Raw genomic sequence first — 19,157 nt, 5'->3', positions numbered from 1 at the left:
ACTTAGGTGACTATGTGCCACTTAGTATGTACCGCTCTGCAGTGACTGAAAGCATTTAAATTTAACATTTACCCGTCGCTAGGCGGTATATAACACGCGTCATATATAATCAGACAATCATTTGTAAATGTCTTAACACACAAATGCCGCGCACGGACTTCGCGGCTCCGTTGCTGAAAGACGCAGCGTGTCCAGATGGAAGCACCAGAGAGGAGCCCGCCTGCACGCACTCTCCATACATGACCCGTCTATGCGGTGGCGATAGGGTGTGTCGCTGCATTACTGGTTTGCCGATAGTAATAACGTCAAACTTCCAGGGCCATACGTAGACGTGGTGTGCAAATTATGAATGTCAGAACGAGTAAATTACTACAGAAGATTACGCCGATGCACAAGAAGTTCAAGAGAGAGCAAGCAGGAGCGGATCATGCTCATCCTTCTTGCCGAAGAAGCTGCAATGCGTGCCACGATGGTTTAGTAAGCGGCAAGCTGCCCAATTCTGCCTTAAACAAAGCCATTGTCTTCATCTATTTTATCTTTTTCTAAAACGCGTTCCTACTGCTTTGAGGGGCGAAATTAATGCGATTTCCAAGAAACTCGCTAATACATGGCCATTATAAAAGCTGACCCAGGCGTAATATTGTCGAAGTGTGTGCGCCATCAATCTGCCTTATTCGTTAAAACCTGGCGTGGTTGCATTTCACGTGCAACGCAAATTAGGGGCCAGCACGGAGCTTATATATTTGCCTAGATAAAGAACTGGCCTTCCGTGAGTTGGGCCCCCTCGCAGTACGTAACCATGCAGGTGGAGCATACATTTCGCTACTGGTCAGGTTATTTCAACTCTAAAAATCGCAGTGAAGCCAGCAGGAATGACGCTATATTTGAACATGTATCAATCTCTCATACGCAACAATGTTAGGCGAAGTTGTGTACATTTCAAATATAAATGTGGAGACACTGTGTGGCGTCTTTTTCCTAAAGTCTCGTCCTATGAACTTTCCTTACTGAGCTCTATATAATTCGAGAAAACGCTTGAAGTTTGGCGAAGGAGCACGCATTCTCAAGTTTCAGGTGGCTGCGAGCGCCCTGGACGACAACAGTACAAATTTTTGTACGGCACGTTTACGAAAGCTGTTTAATACAAGGAATGTGACCGACTTACGCAAAGCCGTGAAGCACTTGAGCGGAACTTACGGGGTAACATTCCCGTTAATGGGTCATATTCACAAGAATCGTTTTTCTATACATTCGTGCCTTTCAGTCAGCAGCACTACAATATGTCCCCCCTTGTTGCCTGTACTTTCCCAGCAAGGATCTCGCAATATAATTATCTTGGGTAGAGGCCTAGTCTGAACTGAAAAGTGCATGAATGAATCGGAAAAAATGTGGACATGCGGGAGTATCTTATTGTTCACTTGTGCGTTGACACGCAATCGTCTGTCAGGAGTCAACGTACACCAGAAAACATTTCATCAATGACAGTCTCGTAGTTCCATAAGTACACCAGTGCACAGTGCGCAAAAAAATTTCACAAAAGATGAACTCAATAAAAAAGCAACCTGCCGTTCAACTTAAATAATTAGGGGAAAATATGGAAATATAAAAATCTGTTCTTTTAATGCAGGCTTGCCAACCCTACAGGCCACTGGCCTGACTATTCACTGAAGTATAGACCTTCGACGTTGCCGAACCGGGCGATACTGAAGACTTTTGGCGAGTTTGCTTGGACCGCTTAGCTGACTTGATGGTGGACGACAGTGAAGTCAGTATAGCTTCCTTGCGTTCTCTTTCACTCCGATGATGATGATGCTCCCTTTTTTCGGCAAAAATCTCTGGCGGCCACTGGATGAAGACGCCACTCAACAAAGCCAAGAAAGCCACCGCCACGTCGAGCGGCATGCCGGCTTCACTGGGGCCGCCCCATAGCACCACGATGACCGAGGCCGTGATGACCCCCATGCGGCCGAACGCATACGAGGTGGTGAGCCCCAAACTCCGTATAGTTGTGGGGGAAACCTCCGCCGTGTAGCCGTAGTTGACGCTAAGTGCAGCGGACGCCAGGCTCTCGACGACGACGCCGACTGCGGATGAAAGTGGTGACGCCATCGCCACAGAGGCGGCGGCAAGCGCGACGGCGGAGACGCACAGAAACGCGAGCAGTATGGAGAGCGTCTCGCGCTGTCCGGGAGACGCGAGCGTCGCTCCTGTCCGAGCATACGTGCCTTCGCATCGCTCCACAGGAAAGACCCGAATGCCACGTTATTCGACAAGGACCAGTCCTCAGACACGGCTCGGCTCCTCTAGAACATCATCCGAACATTTTGGCCAACTTCTGCTGTGATCGGACCAACGTACTGTGAGTTTCGGTGCTTTTGTCACGGACCTGGCAGGGCGCTCAGCTAGCCCTAACGGCTAGGGGAGTAGGCCTGCCGTCAAGTACGCCAACGGCCCGCACTCCTTCAGCAGCAATGGCCCCGAAATTCGTCACCGACACTGATGGATGGACCACTCGAGTATCAAAACGTTCCCAAGGTACGCAGCACGTTGCAACGCTCATTTTGCGTCCGCCAACTGGCCTTTTCCTACCTCAGTGGAGCCCACGAACGCTTCACGACGCGCTAAGCGTCTCAGCAGCTCTGACTGCTGCAGAGGCTCGCGCCGCTACAGTAGACATCAAAAAAGAAAAGAACTTGGCTATAATAACCAGTGATGACCCCTCGGCGACAGAAAAGCTCCAGCGCATTAATGAAACCACTCTTAATGGCAAAACTTACCCTGTCCACATCTATATCGCTTCACCCCATAACTCGTGCAGAGGTGTGATTCACAACGTGGAAATGAACACCCCAACCGAAGAATTGATGCGTGAACTCCGAGCCCCAAATTATGAGATTATTGCGGCTCGTATGATGGGTAGAACAGCCACTGCAATCATAACTTTCAAGGGCTCACATGTACCTCGCCAGGTCATATTCGGCGGAGGTGTATACCGCTGCGTCCCTCACCGACCCAAGGCGCAATTTTGCACAACATGCTTTGCTATAGGACACCGATCAGACGTTTGTCGCGACAATGGAAAACAAAGGTGCAGAACATGTGGAAAGTCTGTCGGAGATCCTGTAGGGGATCATGACTGCAAACCAGGCTGCCCTAATTGTGGCAAGGACCACAAGGCAGACGACCCAACTTGTGAAGTGCGACGAGCCGCTGATAAAGCGGTCAGAGAAGCGGCCTACCTGAAGCGTTTGAAACAACGAAAGGACGACAAGCAAATGAAAACAGTCACCATCGCAAGCCGAAGCCCAAGCCCAAAACGCAACTCCGACAACACATCGAGAGACAGAAGTAGCTCCAGAAGCCGTCAACAGTCCAGGGGCCGCAGCCGCTCCAGAGGCAGGAGCCGATCCAAGGGCCGCAGCCGATCTAGGGGACGCGGCCATTCCAGGGGCCGGGACCACTTCGGGGACCAAAGCCAGTCCGGCAGCAGTGGCCAGTCCGGGAGCGGCGGCCAGTCCGGGGACTGCAACCGGTTCGGAGGTGGCAGCCAGTCTCCGGATCACAACCATTCCCGAGGTCAACAAGACGAGCAACCCGCAAACCAGCGAAACGTGAGTCAGTCACCCGGCACCTCCCCTTTCCCCCCCATTACCAATGCATCTCAAGTTCAAACACGAGCTCAAAAAGTAGCCAAAGATTATAAGAACGCTCTACTTCAAACCCGCAGACCTAATGAAATGTCAACACTATCGTCACAATCACTAGAGCCTACCGAAGGCATGGACATGCAAGCAGAGGCACACGCACCTGAAGTTACACCATTGGGTGATATAGAGCAACCCTTAGCTCAGGAAGCAGAACCAGCGTCATTGCAACCGGCAATGAAAAAGGCAAGATACCACACAACAGCCCTACAACACCTTGAAGCAGATTTTAAGCAACTAAGGGACGAAATGAAAGAAATGCAAACCAGTCTAGAGGCCAAGATAGCTCAACAGGTTGCTGCTCAAGTTGAGGAGGCGCTAAAAACATACACTCAACAAATAATGAGCCAAATGCGCTCCCTGTTCAACGAGCTCCTCAGGAGCCAGGCAGAGGCGATGGTCTCTACACAAGTGCAGGCTGCGATGGCCGCATTACCGCGCCAGGAAGAGCGCGAACGACCCAGAGCACGTCGATCTACCAGCGTAACACGACCCACTCCTTACCCTACAGCGGGCGCTCCGCAAAATCATCAGTAGAACAATGGCGACTAATCTGGTGGTGTGGCAGTGGAACTGTAGAGGGATTGCTCGAAAACGGGGCCTTCTCACGCAGTACATTGCCGCTCAAGATCGTCGACCCGACATTCTCCTACTCCAGGAAACTAACCAAACACCTCATCTTGCAGGCTATACGACGTATAGCCATAATTCTGCACTGGCCATTCTTATTCGTAAAGATATAGCGGCAAATGTTGTCCACAGCACGGAACAGAGCCTCACTGTACGTGTCTTTCCAACTAAAATTGTCAAGAGCAAGGCACAGCCCCACTTATTCATCACAAATGTTTATAGCCCGCCAAAACAGAAAGTAGACTTCTTCAAGGAGGTTGCGAATCTGCGGCCAACGAAGTATTTTGATCATCTAATAGCAGGCGACTTCAACGCGCCACACACTTCATGGGGATACACAAAAAACTCCTCCAAAGGATCCGCACTACTATACCATATGCAACAGGCCCAGCTAACTCTCCTTAACGAGACCGACTCCCCGACGCGGCACGGAAACTCCGTAGAAAGAGATACCACGCCTGATCTCGCCTTCATTAAAGGACGACTGTCAGCGCAATGGGTTAACACGCACGATACTTTAACGAGTGACCATACTGTCATACAGATGTTTCTGCAAATCAAAGGATTCCCAAAACGCCAGCGCAAGCATCGCCTGACGGATTGGAATGAGTTCAGAAAGACACCTGTAGGAGACTTCCAAAACATGCACTTGAAAGATTGGGTAGAGATGGTCAGGCAACGAATCCAGTCACACACGAAGGAAATAATAGAGAAGTGGGAGCAACCAAGCACGGACAGGCATCTTCTTCATCTCTGGGAGGCACGACATGCCCTCATTAAGAGATGGAAAAGAAATAAGCTCAATCGAAAACTGCGCGCACGCATCAACACGCTCAACGAGCAGATCGTCCACTACACTGAACATCTCACTCGTGAGCAGTGGTACGATACGTGCAACAAGCTCAATGACACATTGAATATGAGCTCCACGTGGAATCTCATCCGATCACTCATTGACCCAACCCAGACAAAGACGGAAACGTCCCATAAGCTCCGAAAGCTGCTCGAAACATTTGAGCATACCGATGACCTATTCAACGAGCTTATAACAACACACATTGCGGATCCAGTGAAACCACAGTATGCCGACTACAAAAGTGCAGAGCCAGAAAATGAGGGTCTCACCGGCCCAATCGCATTAGCGGAACTACAGCGTGCCTTAGCAGAAGCAAAGCCGAATAAAGCGCCAGGACCAGACCAAATTACGACAACACAGCTCCGCAACCTTACAGAAGCCGATCATGCATTCCTACTTCAGGAAATTAACAATGTGTGGGACACGGGCAGCTTGCCAGAAGAGTGGAAGACAGCCAGCATCATTTTCATTCCGAAGCCTGGCAAGCCCCAAGCCATAGCGAATCTGCGTCCAATATCGCTAACATCATGCGTCGGCAAGCTAATGGAGCGCATCGTGCTTAACAGACTTCTAATTCACCTTGAGCAATCACAACACCTACCCCATAATTTGATTGGATACAGACATCACTTATCTACTCAAGACGTTCTACTGCAGCTACACGAAGAAATCACGAAGGAAACAAGCAGCGCTCAACTTAAAGCTATTCTTGCCATAGACCTCAAGAAAGCTTTTGACTACGTTAACCACGATGCTATGCTGCAAGAGCTCGAAGCTACTGGCTGCGGAACCAAGCTTTATAACTATATTAGGGACTTCTTACGGAGTCGCACGTACACGCTACGAGTAGGCGACATCACCTCACAACAGTATCCCCATCCGCAGAGAGGTATCCCGCAGGGTTCCGTGATCTCTCCCACTCTCTTTAATCTTGCCATGTGCGTAGTCCATAGAGCGCTACGAGACATCCCCGACATCAAATATTCGATCTACGCAGATGATATCACCATCTGGATCAACACGGGTTCGCCAGGGCATATCCAAGAAACTCTCCAACAGGCTATGAACAGGGTGCATGAGGCTGCTCAAACTATTGGCCTTAGATGTGCGCCGGAAAAATCTGAATTGCTACTGGTCCATCACAAAAGATGGAGACCGCCCACCATACAAATTGTAAACGAAGGCGTGCCCATTTCCCAACCAAAATGTATTAAAGTACTCGGTCTCCACATCCAGAAAGATGGAGGTCCCGCTGCGACGGTGCATCACCTGCTAAGACAAGGAGAACAGGTGCTGCGCATGATGCGTAGGGTCTCCAACCGAGCAAATGGAGTGAAAGAGGCGGATATGCTTCAACTAAGAAACGCACTAATTATGTCGCGCCTGCGCTATCACCTGCCCTATACCAATCTCCGCAAGCAAGATATCAATCGCCTTGATGCGCTCATCAGGAAGGCGACAAAGCTGGCCATCGGCATCCCGTTTAGTGCCAGCACTAAGCTCCTACTTGACATCGGTTGCCATAACACGGTGGCGGAACTAGTCAGCATTCATCGTCGTCGCCAAGAACTGCGTTTGCAGCGCACGTGTCACGGTACGCACATCCTCCACAGCATCGGCCATCATCCAGAAGCTGCGCCCCTTCTGAACACGCGCCCACTACCCCAGAAACAACGCGAACTTCTAACCATAGCTCCACTGCCACGCCACATGAATCCAGAACGAGGCAAGGAAAGGCGACGACAGCGAGTGGCCTACTTCAAGAGGTACACGGCAAGACACCCTGACGGCATATACTTGTACGCTGATGCTAGCGTTGGTGCACGGGGCTCCGCTATAGCAGTCGTGAATAACGACCTCCAAACTGTGCATACGGAGGTACTCTCGGAGACAGATCCGACCTTAGCGGAACTGACAGCCATCGCAACTGCGATCAAACACATGCCCCCTAGTAACTCAGCCTACCCAAGAATCATATTTACCGACTCCATGGCGGCTTGCAGGAAATTGTTGCACAATGATCTCCCTGCCCACACTTCGACATTTATTCAAGAGCACCTTCAGGGTCCTCTAGAAATCATCTGGATACCTGGTCATGACGGACTGCCGGGAAATGAAAGAGCTAATCAGCTCGCCTGCGAGACTTTGAACCAGGCACCCTGCATTCCGCGACCAACCCAGACGAAAAGGTGGGCTCCCCTGCTTCTGCGGCCATATCAAGAGGCAAGACGCAAGTTCCCCAAACTCAGCAAAGTGCTCACCCGTGAACAGGGTGTACTGATTCGTCAGGCCCAGACTGAAACACTCCCTACACCAGCGCGAATGCACCTCCTCCGCGGCCTCTTACCTGAAGATCCCCCACCCTGTCGATACTGTGGTGAACACCCGAACACATCCCATATCCTCTGGTCCTGTGGACCACCCCCACCTCCCCTTCCTGCCCCCACAAATCTTTCCCCTAAACCCCATGCCGGGTGGCTGACAGAAGCAGCCAGCGCCGACGACCAACGGTACCTTGCGGCGTTTATCAGTGCTGCACTGAAGAATGCCGCAAGCGAGGCTCTGGACTGAGGGCCTTTCCACGTTACCACCGAACATGAAAATAAAGTTTTTTCTCTCTCTCGCGCTGTCCGTGGTTGCTGATGTAGCAGCAGACACTCGCGTAGAGCGACGCCTGGACGACCATGTGCACTGTGCGCCAGAAGTGGCCGGTCGTGGCGTTCAGAAGGACCAGACCGTAGTATGCGAGATTCACGCTGAAGCACGACAGCAGCCCCGACAGGACGCCCCAGCGAAAAACCGCCTCTTGCAGGAACGTCTCGGTGCTCACGATGGTCGTGCTGTATAACTTAGCGGTCTCATGCTTTTGGATCTGAGATGTGAGCGCTCTGAAGGAATTTCGCGCCTTGTCCGCGCTCAAGCCGTTGCTAGTCGCCGCTGCCACGACAGCCATCTCCGCGGCGCGAGGCTGCCCTGTGCAGAGAAGCCAGATGGGCAACTCGTCGAGGACGCAGCACCAGAGGACCAGCATCAACGTAGGCAACAGCACGAGCAAGTGTGCCGTGAGCCAATGTGGCTCCAGCAAAGACAGCACGCGTAAAGCCAGTGGAACCAGCGTCGTGCCCAACGCTGTGTCCAGGACGCCGTACGTGGCCCGGTTCTGGTTGCTGGTCACTTCGTAGATGAGAATAAACATCAGCACCTGAACCGAGCAGCTGGACGCGGAGATGCAGAAACGGGTCACCAGGAACATGACGAATGTCTGCGCCAAGCTGCAGGCTACGCTAAATGCCAGGAGGCACAGCACGCTGCCCATGATGACCAGCCGGCGGCCGATCCTGTCGGATATGAACCCGGTGGCCGGCACGAGCAATGGAGCTCCCAGCATGTTGGCAATGGTTGTGAACTTGTGGAGCCAGCGCTTATCGCAGACGAGGTCCCACCGGCTCACGATGCTGTCGCTGGCGTCACTGGTGTCGTAATCCCACTTGCGGCACGGCAACACGCGGCGTACCTCTTCGGAATTTTGCGTCTGGAATGTTAAGGTGACAAATTATAGATTGTCGCTTGAAAAGACACGACTCTGTTTCCCAAACTCTGTTAAGTACTTCTAACTCTTTGTCAAATATGCAGCGGCCTTGTCGGGAAAGCCAGCTTCATGTTAGGCAGTGCAGCTAAGTAAGAAAACAGTAATCCTAGCGAAGAAGCTCAGCGAACACAGGCCAAGATTTATGAATTGTAAAAGGCCACTGCTGGCAACACGTTTACTGCCCCGAAACTGCTAATGTTATATTGTAGAACAAAGCGACGTTTTCATTTTTTCTTTGTTATGAATGATACATGCGGTAATGTAAGTGTGCCCAGGCATGAATCTGACGCTAGAAAGTCTGATTATTACACAGAAAGTAACGAAACGTTGTAGCAGCGACTTAATTATCGCCTAAAATATTTTCCACACATTTGGCCATCCTTCTTGTTTGCGAAAAATGTATAGAATTTCAAACACTCGGTTATGACAGACTCTTGTTGACTATCTTCCTTATCCACAACATACTGCATGTGGGAAGTTAAAGAGGAGTATTACCACTCGATAGGGTAGCCAACTCCGAAGCGTGTGCGGTTTGACTTGAGACAAGCACGCTACTGACGAGATGGACAAAAGGGTTCTCGAACTGCATGATTAAACGGAGGTTTGGTTTCAAAATAAGGTGCTCTGAGTAGGTCTCACATGTAAGCCACGTACTCATCACGTCACACCCACTGTGTGCGGGCCTATCAAGTGGTAGCACGTCCAGGCAGCACGCCGGTTTATTATGAGAGTGGTGATTTCACGGTAAATGTTACCATGCTTGCACGACTGCTGTTTGTCTGTGTAGCACACAGAACCCACGGGGAAACGCGTCTGCTTGGGGCGTTGTTGTGCGCCATCGTACATAACCTCAGAGAAAGATGGTATTGTCATTGCCTCACACGGCTCATCGCATCTTGGCAGAAGCATTAAACTTTACTTGAATTAGGGCGCTGTACGTGCAAAAACCACTATCAGATCATGAGGCACGCCGTAGTCAAATACTACGGTATAATTTTTACCACTGGGGTTCTTTAACGAGTGCCTAAACCTGAGTGTTTTTCAATTTCGCCCTCATCGAACTGTGGCTGCCACAGTCGGGACCTAGCTTGCAATCTCAAGCAATGGCATAGCCGCAAAGCTACCACGGCGGGCACAGAAATGTTGAGTGGAAGTGCGACGCCTACATTCTGCAGTGCTGTGGTGTCACTTAGACACTGCGGTGATTTAATGCGGCTTTGAGTCAGCGCACCGTGTGTCAGTTGTCCGCTCGACAATTTGGCATTGAGTTCATTTTTCAGAAATAGAGGAAGCCTACCGTTCCTTGAACTTCAAAGTATCCATTTTTTCCGCAACCGTTCAGGTTTCTACCTGTAGCTACGGTGCCTCGGGGGAGTGTGCGTCGAGGTACCCTCGTAGCAGCGATTCCTCGCCTTCTCACGTCACATTTTGCCTTTGCCGCCGTACCCCCATGTATGCGAATTGCCAGCGAAGAGTGCCAAGGCTCACTCGTTTCGTGGCTGCGTCGGCTCTACCCGTTATCTGCGTCCTCTCCCCTTTCTTCCAATCGTTCAATATACTTGACTTCTGGACGGTTGTACATTAGTTGAAAGGTAAGTGGTGCAGTCTCTGCAATGCTTTTGCGGGGGGTCACGGATAATTAAAGCCGTCAAGACGCTATTGTGAAGACGCCTAGGGAGCTCCAGTGGGCATTGTGCAGATTCGACGCTCGGCAAAGGTCAACACTAGTTTATCGCCTCGCGTTTCCTCTCAGCCACGCTCCTGTCGGGTGTACATACGCGCTGAACCACCACTCGACGAGGCGTGTAATCGGCAGCAGCAGCAGGGCAATAGTCCAAGACACAAATAAATCTTTGCTTTAGAACGTAGTTCGGTAGGCCATGTAATGCTTAGATTATGAGCGTCCGCTTGTACTCCGGCCGCGGCTGTGCATAGTGCGGCTGAATACCTAGTGTGGCTGAAAATGCCCTATATCGATTCACTCGCCGCTGCTTTCGCTTGCCTTCACGCCAGTGTTCTGGCACCGACTGTCCGCGTTCATGAGTGAGATCTGTTCATGGTTGCCTGTGCGCTTATGATGCCGTGCTTGTTAATTTAGTTAGTAAGCGAATGTGAACATCACCTTAAACAGCGCATAAAACTACTAACCTTACTGCGCATAGCTGTCTAATTTGCTATACCAAACAATGCTTCTTCTTTCAGGGCCAATGGAGGCTCTTTTGAACAAAACGCCGTTTTATACGTTGAAGGACAGAAATTACTGGGACACCAATGCTTCTCATCGCAAATTTTGGGAACGCATGTCTCCGAACTGGTGTGATAATCAGAATTCGTTTTGCGTTGATATGACTTCGAACGTCACCGCATAATTTTGTAAATTGCCATATTTCCCGTAAAGTAATTAGCTTTAAAGTTAATTAAAAAGTATTATTTCGTCTAATATTCATTTTGGCTTCTTGTGCAAATATCTGTCTTTGCCAGTCATACGTAGCTCAAAAAGTAGAATCGGGCTACATATATGCCACTAGGGATTTCCTAAAACACTCTGCTAACGATAAAATAAGGCACTTTATATAGCCTGCTCTTAAGCAAGAGTTCTCACCGTCGGCAATGGTGGGTGGTAAACGGTGCACTGGCTGAAGCTGCCGTCAGCCTCGAGGGGTATGGCCACGTTCCTCCACGCCTGTCTGGACATCCCGCTGAGTTCGTTCGGCGGCCGGCACCAGTGGTCCAAGTCGCGGCCGATCCAGAAGTGGGCAAACGCGTGTAGCAGCAGCACCACCACGGACAACATGCCGGTGAAGAGCAGGCGCCGCTGGAAGTTGCCGTGTCCAAGGATGGGGTAGATGCTTTCTTGGATGGCCGTGCGGGCTTCGTTGAAAAGGACGAATGCTGGGGCAGAGCTCACCGGGTGCGTCGCTGCGCGCGTTTCCGGAGATTCTGGGTCATCCTTTGCCGACCGTGCCGCATCCTAGGCCGGCATGGCGCTAAGCTTAGCCGTGGCGAGAACAAGACATTAAAATGTCCTATATCATCAAATGCCAGCTCGCTTGCTCCTTAACTGCTAGCACATAACGTGCATTTCACTTCATCCTCTTCTTCTTCTTCTGTGCGAGTGATCAGATCAGGCGAGGTATTTGCTTTTTTGTCCTCTCTTGTGCTGTCACGTGTGCAGTGTGGCACCGGTCACGAGTAAGAATTGTAATGCCCAGTGAAGATACAGCTGGGCACAAAAGATGCATGAGTGCAACATGGCGTTGGCCGGAAAATACAGCTGTACTGGTGATCGACTAACTGCCTCATTCATTGGTTAAAGCTTTTATCTCGATTATTCCTAAAAGGGATAGTCGGCTCGCTATACTCAAACGGGCACCTGCACTTAAGTTGTCGGATGGTACCTAGCTTCAGGTCTCCCAGTTACGATGTATACTTCATATGGTTTTGTAAATGTATTATATTGCCATTAGCATTCTTAGTACACCTCACGCACTTTTTGGGGTCTGTCTGTCTGTCTGTCTGTCTGTCTGTCTGTCTGTCTGTCTGTCTGTCTGTCTGTCTGTCTGTCTGTCTGTCTGTCTGTCTGTCTGTCTGTCTGTCTGTCTGTCTGTCTGTCTGTCTGTCTGTCTGGTCTGGTCTGGTCTGGTCTGGTCTGGTCTGGTCTGGTCTGTCTGTCTGTCTGTCTGTCTGTCTGTCTGTCTGTCTGTCTGTCTGTCTGTCTGTCTGTCTGTCTGTCTGTCTGTCTGTCTGTCTGTCTGTCTGTCTGTCTGTCTGTCTGTCTGTCTGTCTGTCTGATAACCATTCTCGCGTCAATTTTGGTCGGTGGGAGTGGACATCCAAGGACTAATCGGTAGCGCATCGGGCTGCTGTGCTGAGAGAACAAGGTTCGAAACCAACCGTCAGACCAACTTTGGCCGTGGGCATGTGCCACTGTTTAATGGACTCATTTGGTTCCAGCTTGCGGCACTGCCTATGAGCCAGTCTATCTGTGCCGGTCTATAATGAACCTGACACCGATGTGGGTCACCGGGTATGTGGTAATAGGTATGCGCCACTCTTCAAGAAATCTCTTTGACGCCAGCTAGGTTTACGGGGCATGTGCCACTGCGCATGTGCCACTCTTGAATCAAAAAAATGTCCTCTGATTTTCTCCGGTGCTCGGTAGAATCGAAGCAGACTCCATGCTTGGACTTCGCGGAGGTGCCTTTCACCTCCCCCCCCCCCCCCCCCCTTGATCACTTATGCCGAAGCGGTGCGTGCGCCAGTGACAACTACAGCCTGTATTTCGTCTCCAACGGGTCTGGGAGCCCAACGGTTTCCAAGCGTCGCAATCCCCCGTATGACTACATACACACCACTGAACATGAGGAAGACGAATGCGTGGCACACCGTTGACAGTCGTCCACTGTGTTACTATTGTGTGGGAAACAGGCCATTTTAGAGCGCAGCTCTTTGGCGTCCGTTCCTGGGTTTCGCGTCGTCGTCGGCGTTGTCGTCGGCCTCGTAACCAGCTCCGCCCTCCTTTCATCCCCCCAGCGCTAGCAGCGACCGACTGATACCGCTGGATGCCGCTGACGCCGCTAGAGAGTCAAGATAACGTGACTGCATAGAACACCGTCGCCGCCATGCAGAAAGAGGAGGAAAGGGTCCCCCCCCCCCCCTGTTCTTGTGTGGCGGATAGGGTGCTCTTCAGTTGCCGACGCGCCGGTTATTTCACGTAGGCCCCGGCACGTCGACGTATACGTGACCACCTTCCCACGGCTAGACCTGGTTCTTAGCGCTGCGGAAGCGAGGGTATCATATTGTTTGTGTCGGCATCGGCGGCGTTGTCCCTGAAACCAACTCCGCAGCTGGGGTTGACTCACTATCGGCGTCAGCGGCATCAGTCAGTCGCTGCTATCTCTTCCCTCCTCCCTTTATCGTGTTGTCCGCTTGCTGCGCGCGCTTCTGCCCCCATCGTTTGCCGCTGGGTGTACACGCCGCCCCCCTCCCCCCTCTTCCTGCGGGTCTCCGGTTGTCAAAGCGCCGGCTCGAACTTAATTCCTTTCTTCGCTCCTCCTCCAATGCAACCCCTGTGCGGTGGCAATCAGAGAGCCAGATCGGTGGCGGCGGATCTGTATATGTGCACCGCCCGAGCCGAAATTGCCGCTGCCGTTCGCCACTGCGAAATTATCTGCCAGTTCTTTCTGAGCCATGAGCGAGACGACCGATGGAAGTCCTCCGTCTGCTGCTGCTGCTGCTGCTGCTAAACGAGCTGCCAGAGCAGAGGCCCAGCGCCGTCGCCGTCAGAATCCAGAGGTGGGTGCCGCCGAAGCAGAAGCTTACCGTCGCCGCCGTCGAGATGATCCAGGAGTACGCGTCGCCGAAGCAGAGGCTAAGCGCCGCCGCCGAGAAGATTTCGTCTCGTCTTTGAGAATCAAGCATTGGTGTACCAAGTCGAACATATATCAGTCTATTTCTCCGACCACAAAGCTTCCTTCATGACTGTCAAGAACTGTTAGTGGAGTCTTTGTTAAAGAAATACGTGTGAAAAATAAAAAAAATTATGTGATAGCGCATACATGTGTTGCTCGATTTCTTTGCCTCAATCTATCGAAAAGGTGAAACAGCTTATTTGCTGCGCTCAAATTTCGCATTAGGAAGTAACGTAATCGTCGGTAATTTTTTTACCCTGATTGTATTTTTCGCCAAATGGATCTCCGCAACTTCCACCTAGACGCGCGTTGCCCGCGATACGGCGACCACCCTCAGGAAATTGAAGCGTATCTGGCAGGGCGCGATCACTTTGCGGCTCTACAGCGGCTTTGCCTCGATCCCTATCTTCTAGGCATTTTGTTCCGCCTAGCCACAACACTACCCCCGTCGATTCCGTCGGCTGGAGTAGCTCCAGCCCATCTCCGGGAAACTAGGACGAGCGACCTGCAGGGGTGAAGCCGCTATCCGAGAAACTGTCAAATTTCCTCTCTCAATGCAACGTGTGACCGAAGAGCAACCGATACGCGACTGACCAGTTTCTGACATGGCACCTGATACCAAAGTTTCCGCTAACATTAGCATTTCTTTTGAAGGTCATCAAGTAACTGCTCTTGTCGCCACCTGTGCCGATTACTCTGTTATCAGTGGTACATTCGCAGCTGCACTGCAGAAGGTTACGATGCTTTGGGAAGGTCCCCACCTGCGCACAGCTCCGGGTCATCAGCACAAGCAGTGCGGTGCAAGGACAGAATTCAAATCCGCAATGCCACTTTCACTGGCTCTTTCGTCCTACCGCCTCATTGTTCTCGGTAAATTACTTGGGGTTGTATTTCCTTCTGGAATATCATGCCGTGATCAATCTGCGGGACCTACTCGTCACATTTTCTAGCCAACTGATCTTAAAACCGGCTGATTACCCCTCTGAGCGAACAGCATCGCATGTCGTTGATCGCAAAATTACATTACCATGTTCATTAGCATGCTGGGTGTCGTCGAGTGCTAGTCCGATCAAAATGCCCCCAGAATCTCCGAAGGGAACGTTTCCGTCCTCCTAGGTCGACAACTTTGCATTGCAAGAGGTGTTTCTGAACTCCACGCCTAGCAAACGGTGGTCTTGTTGACGAATTTCAGTGGAGAGTACCAGAATTTGGTTCAGCGCAGTGCTATAGCGCACTTCGAACACCTCGATGCATCAGAAGGCTGTACGTCTTGGACAGGACTATCGCTTAGCAGTACCCGTGACGCAAAGACCATCAGTGCCCTTGATGTGAGCCCGCACCTGGCCCCGGCGCGGAAGGACAGCATCCTCAGCCTATTGCACTCGTTCAAAGATTTGTTTGGCTCCACTTCCCGGGTAAAACAGACTCCTCTCACGAAACAGCGCATCATCACAGAACCGACTGTGTGGCCTGTGCACCAACATGCCTACCAAGTTTCCCAGAGGGAACACAATGCCATTCGTAGCCAAGTCAAGCAGATGCTCGAGGACCACATTATACAACCTTCCACGAGTCCGTGGGCAACACCGGTTGTGTTGGTGAAAAAGAAAGACGGCAGCCCATGGTTCTGCGTGAATTTACGGCCAACTCAACCGCGTCACGAATGAAGACGTGCATCCATTAGCCTGCACTCCCACCAGTTTGTCGCGAGAGGAAAGGCGAGAGAAGTCAACCGCCAGCGAATGGCGTTTCTATGATGATGATGATGAACGTGTGTCATGGTTCGCACCCAATAAAGGAAATTCTTGTAAAGCTAAAGGAAATTCTTATTTGAAGACAATAAACGCAAAGTAAAAGAAATATAAAAAAGGAGATGACGCAATAACTAGCCTAGTATGCGAGCGAGCAGTCAGGGTAACTTAAAGGTGAGTGATAAATGAGGCTGCAAACAAGGAGAAATTATTGTTAGTAAGAATATGGGAAACTAATTAAGGTGTATGACTTCAGATTTGATATCTAGAATAACGTTACAATAATTAGCAGGGTAATTGTTCTGTTTCATTCAAATAATCAAATACTGCGGAGCAAGCGTTTCTGTGACTATAGGTTAGTTTCGAGGCCTTAAATGATAATAATAATGGTAATAAATGAAAATAATAATAATAAAACTCAGTGCAAATAATTTTGTGTTGTAGAATAATAGCGACGAGATTTTGAATCATACTTAAGATAGCTGTATGTGTTGCCGTGCAAAGCGACACACATACTGATACAGAATCTGTAACTTTGACAGTTGGCTATTGATTAGCGGGAAGCTTACGCAGCGCCAGAACAATAGCCAATAATTCTGCTATTGAAATAGCCGTACAATCTGGAAGGCGTATGGAAATAGACCAACAGCAGGACAGCAGCGGCTAGTCTTTCAGTAAAGAAAATGAATAATGGTAATTAGTAATGATAAGGTTACCTAGTTTTCGCTTAGCAATACAATACGGTTCCCATGCATATCTACTGTCTGGTTTAGTAATACAACTGAACTATTCTTAAAATACAGTCTAGGGGGATCGCATTCGTTTCTCTTGTATGGTTACATTTCTTTTGCAACTGATACAATATTTACAGCTTGCTAACTGACACCAATGCCTTGACTACCCCCACATCATTCGAGGCAAAACGTACTGCGGCACGGGAAGCAGTTGGTCCAAGAAAACACACAGTAGAGCCGCCAGAGCGAAGAACTTTTTTGTAAAATAAAAAACATGCACGCAAGCAAGAAATTAATGATTACACGTTGCGAGCCACTGCTATTATCTCGAACGCTCAGTTCTTGCCACTGCTATTGTCTCCAACAGAAATTCTTACCGCATCGCATATAGTATGCTCTCAAGCCGGTACAAGCGTCAATACAAGTGCGCAACTAAATTCAGTTTTATCTAAAGCTTACAACGCAATTAAGCAAGAGGTTAGAAGTATCACACGGAAAATTGCAAAAGCGATCGAGTCCATTGCGCTACCGTTGGAATCGATCTTAAAAGATAGGTGATCCTTGTTCCCCTTCCTACGACATTTTTCCACTGAGATGCTGGTTACTGGCCTTTAGAAGCAATATTTTTGTTCACGGCGCCGGCTTACCACACATCATTCTAACACCTACGTTGTGCAAATGAAATAAAGTTAAAATAGGCTTACCTCATGAGAAAGTTACGAGCGCGCGTAGACTGTTGACCATCCGCTGAGAGCAGGCTATCGTGTGTCCAAGCGCATACGTGCACCAGAACATAGGACAACCTCTTCAATGCCGCAGCGTGCAGTATTTTGCAGACGAAGTGAAAGACATTCGGCGCAAATATCCCCGCGCGACCACTGCACATGACGGGCGCACAAGCGCACACCACACAGCGACAAATTCGGAACTTTACCAATTCAAACATACCGAGACTCAAGCAGCGTAAGCATCCATCGCTTGTGTTCTTGGCTCCCGATGCGTCAATCTCTCTTCCTTGGAGCCTTGCTCCCCTCTTGAGTACAAGTCAAGACATATTTACGGTAAACTAACCATTTTTACAATATAAAACGATAAAAGCCAGCTGACTACACATGCACAGCTTTCTCTACCACTCCTTTGATCGGATGGATGGATGGATGGATGGATGGATGGATGGATGGATGGATGGATGGATGGATGGATGGATGGATGGATGGATGGATGGATGGATGGATGGATGGATGGATGGATGGATGGATGGATGGATGGATGTTATGAACATCCCCTTTGGAATGGGGCGGTGGGTTGCGCCACCAAGCGCTAGCTGGAGAAAGGCCTCAAGCCAATGCCAAGTTAATTGATTTTGGGAACAAAGCGAATATCTCTGACACACTGATATTATTTCAATGTTCATAAATGTTCGTGAGCTTTGACCTGTTTAAGCACGATTCGAAGCAAGATGCGTAAGTGAATGCAAACAGCTCCAATGCATGTATGTTCGCAAACTACCTTGCAGGAACGCTACGGTTGGTAGCTGGTGCAAAGAGAGAACGCACGTTCATGACAAACGAAGATGCCTAGGAAGAAAAAAAAGATCGGCTTCAGGAACGAAGGCAAAGGTGCAGGGTAGATAGACATGTCGAAGACGACATACATTCACTACATGCAGTAAACGTAAACCGAATGTTTGTAACTTTACCAGGCCTTCTTCTATGACAGCTTTTGGTTTGCTTTCATGGACCGCTATCATTGATGCCTGAAAATTAATAAAAATTGCTGTCACTTTGGCACTGACTTGATTCATATATATTATTACCGTTTTGTGATTCAGAAGCAAAACATTGAATTACCTGTAGGCAGAACATGAAGAGAATTTAACAACCTAGCCATAACAATTTAACAATTTTAGCCATAATGATTATCGGTGTCCTAGCCGTGGGGTCCTGCTAATTTTCAGTAGTTTGGGTCCTCAACTATCTTCGAGCCTCTAGAAATATAATCCCAGAGCCCACGTAGGCTTGCGCCTTTGGAGAACTGGGGACCCTACAAGAAATTATGCTATCTTTCCAAATTTGCATTTTTTTCAATGTAGCTTTTTTCCTCCAAGATCATGTGATGAATTTGTGATTTACGCCTTAGTATATTAGCGTGTACAAAACTACGTCACAAATGCGGAATTCCAAAATGATTACATTTACTTCTAGGAACACAGCAAAAGAAACTTTCCTAGATGGTCGTGTCAACGCCTGGCGACTGATTTTTTGATGATACACCTACCGACTCATCAGAAAAACAAGACGGCGAACCTCGCAGGCGATGTAAACACCGGGTTTTCGTTGGCAAATAGTACCACCCTAAACTGAAATAACTCATATTAAGGTAGGACACCAGGTTGTACAGATTCTTGGCTCCTCGAGCAACAGCAACAAGATCTACAGCAACCACCATCTCCCGCTGTGGGCATGTGCCATGCCTAGTCAGG

At 49.7% G+C, this 19,157-nt stretch overlaps 1 protein-coding gene across 3 annotated transcripts in view; it reads right to left on the bottom strand.

Annotated features, from left to right (window-relative positions):
* Nucleotides 1–11,878, bottom strand: part of LOC135914904 (solute carrier family 22 member 7-like) — an 86,934-nt gene extending 75,056 nt beyond the window's left edge. Inside the window, exons 1-2 of one of the 3 annotated variants that reach the window (XM_070533830.1) lie at nt 11,382–11,878; nt 1,598–8,722 (exon numbers count right to left, since the gene is read on the bottom strand). In XM_070533830.1, coding sequence (XP_070389931.1) covers nt 7,775–8,722; nt 11,382–11,573 — 1,140 coding nt within the window. In that variant the 5' untranslated portion in view covers nt 11,574–11,878 and the 3' untranslated portion in view covers nt 1,598–7,774. Of the gene's footprint in view, nt 1–1,597; nt 8,723–11,381 lie in introns of those variants that run through there. The other 2 variants (XM_070533834.1, XM_070533833.1) reach the window with 2 other exon arrangements.
* Nucleotides 11,879–19,157: the final 7,279 nt, after the last annotated feature.

Source organism: Dermacentor albipictus, chromosome 2 (genome assembly GCF_038994185.2).
Source record: "Dermacentor albipictus isolate Rhodes 1998 colony chromosome 2, USDA_Dalb.pri_finalv2, whole genome shotgun sequence".
NCBI lineage: Eukaryota > Metazoa > Arthropoda > Arachnida > Ixodida > Ixodidae > Dermacentor > Dermacentor albipictus.
This window is presented reverse-complemented; position numbering and strand designations above follow the sequence as displayed.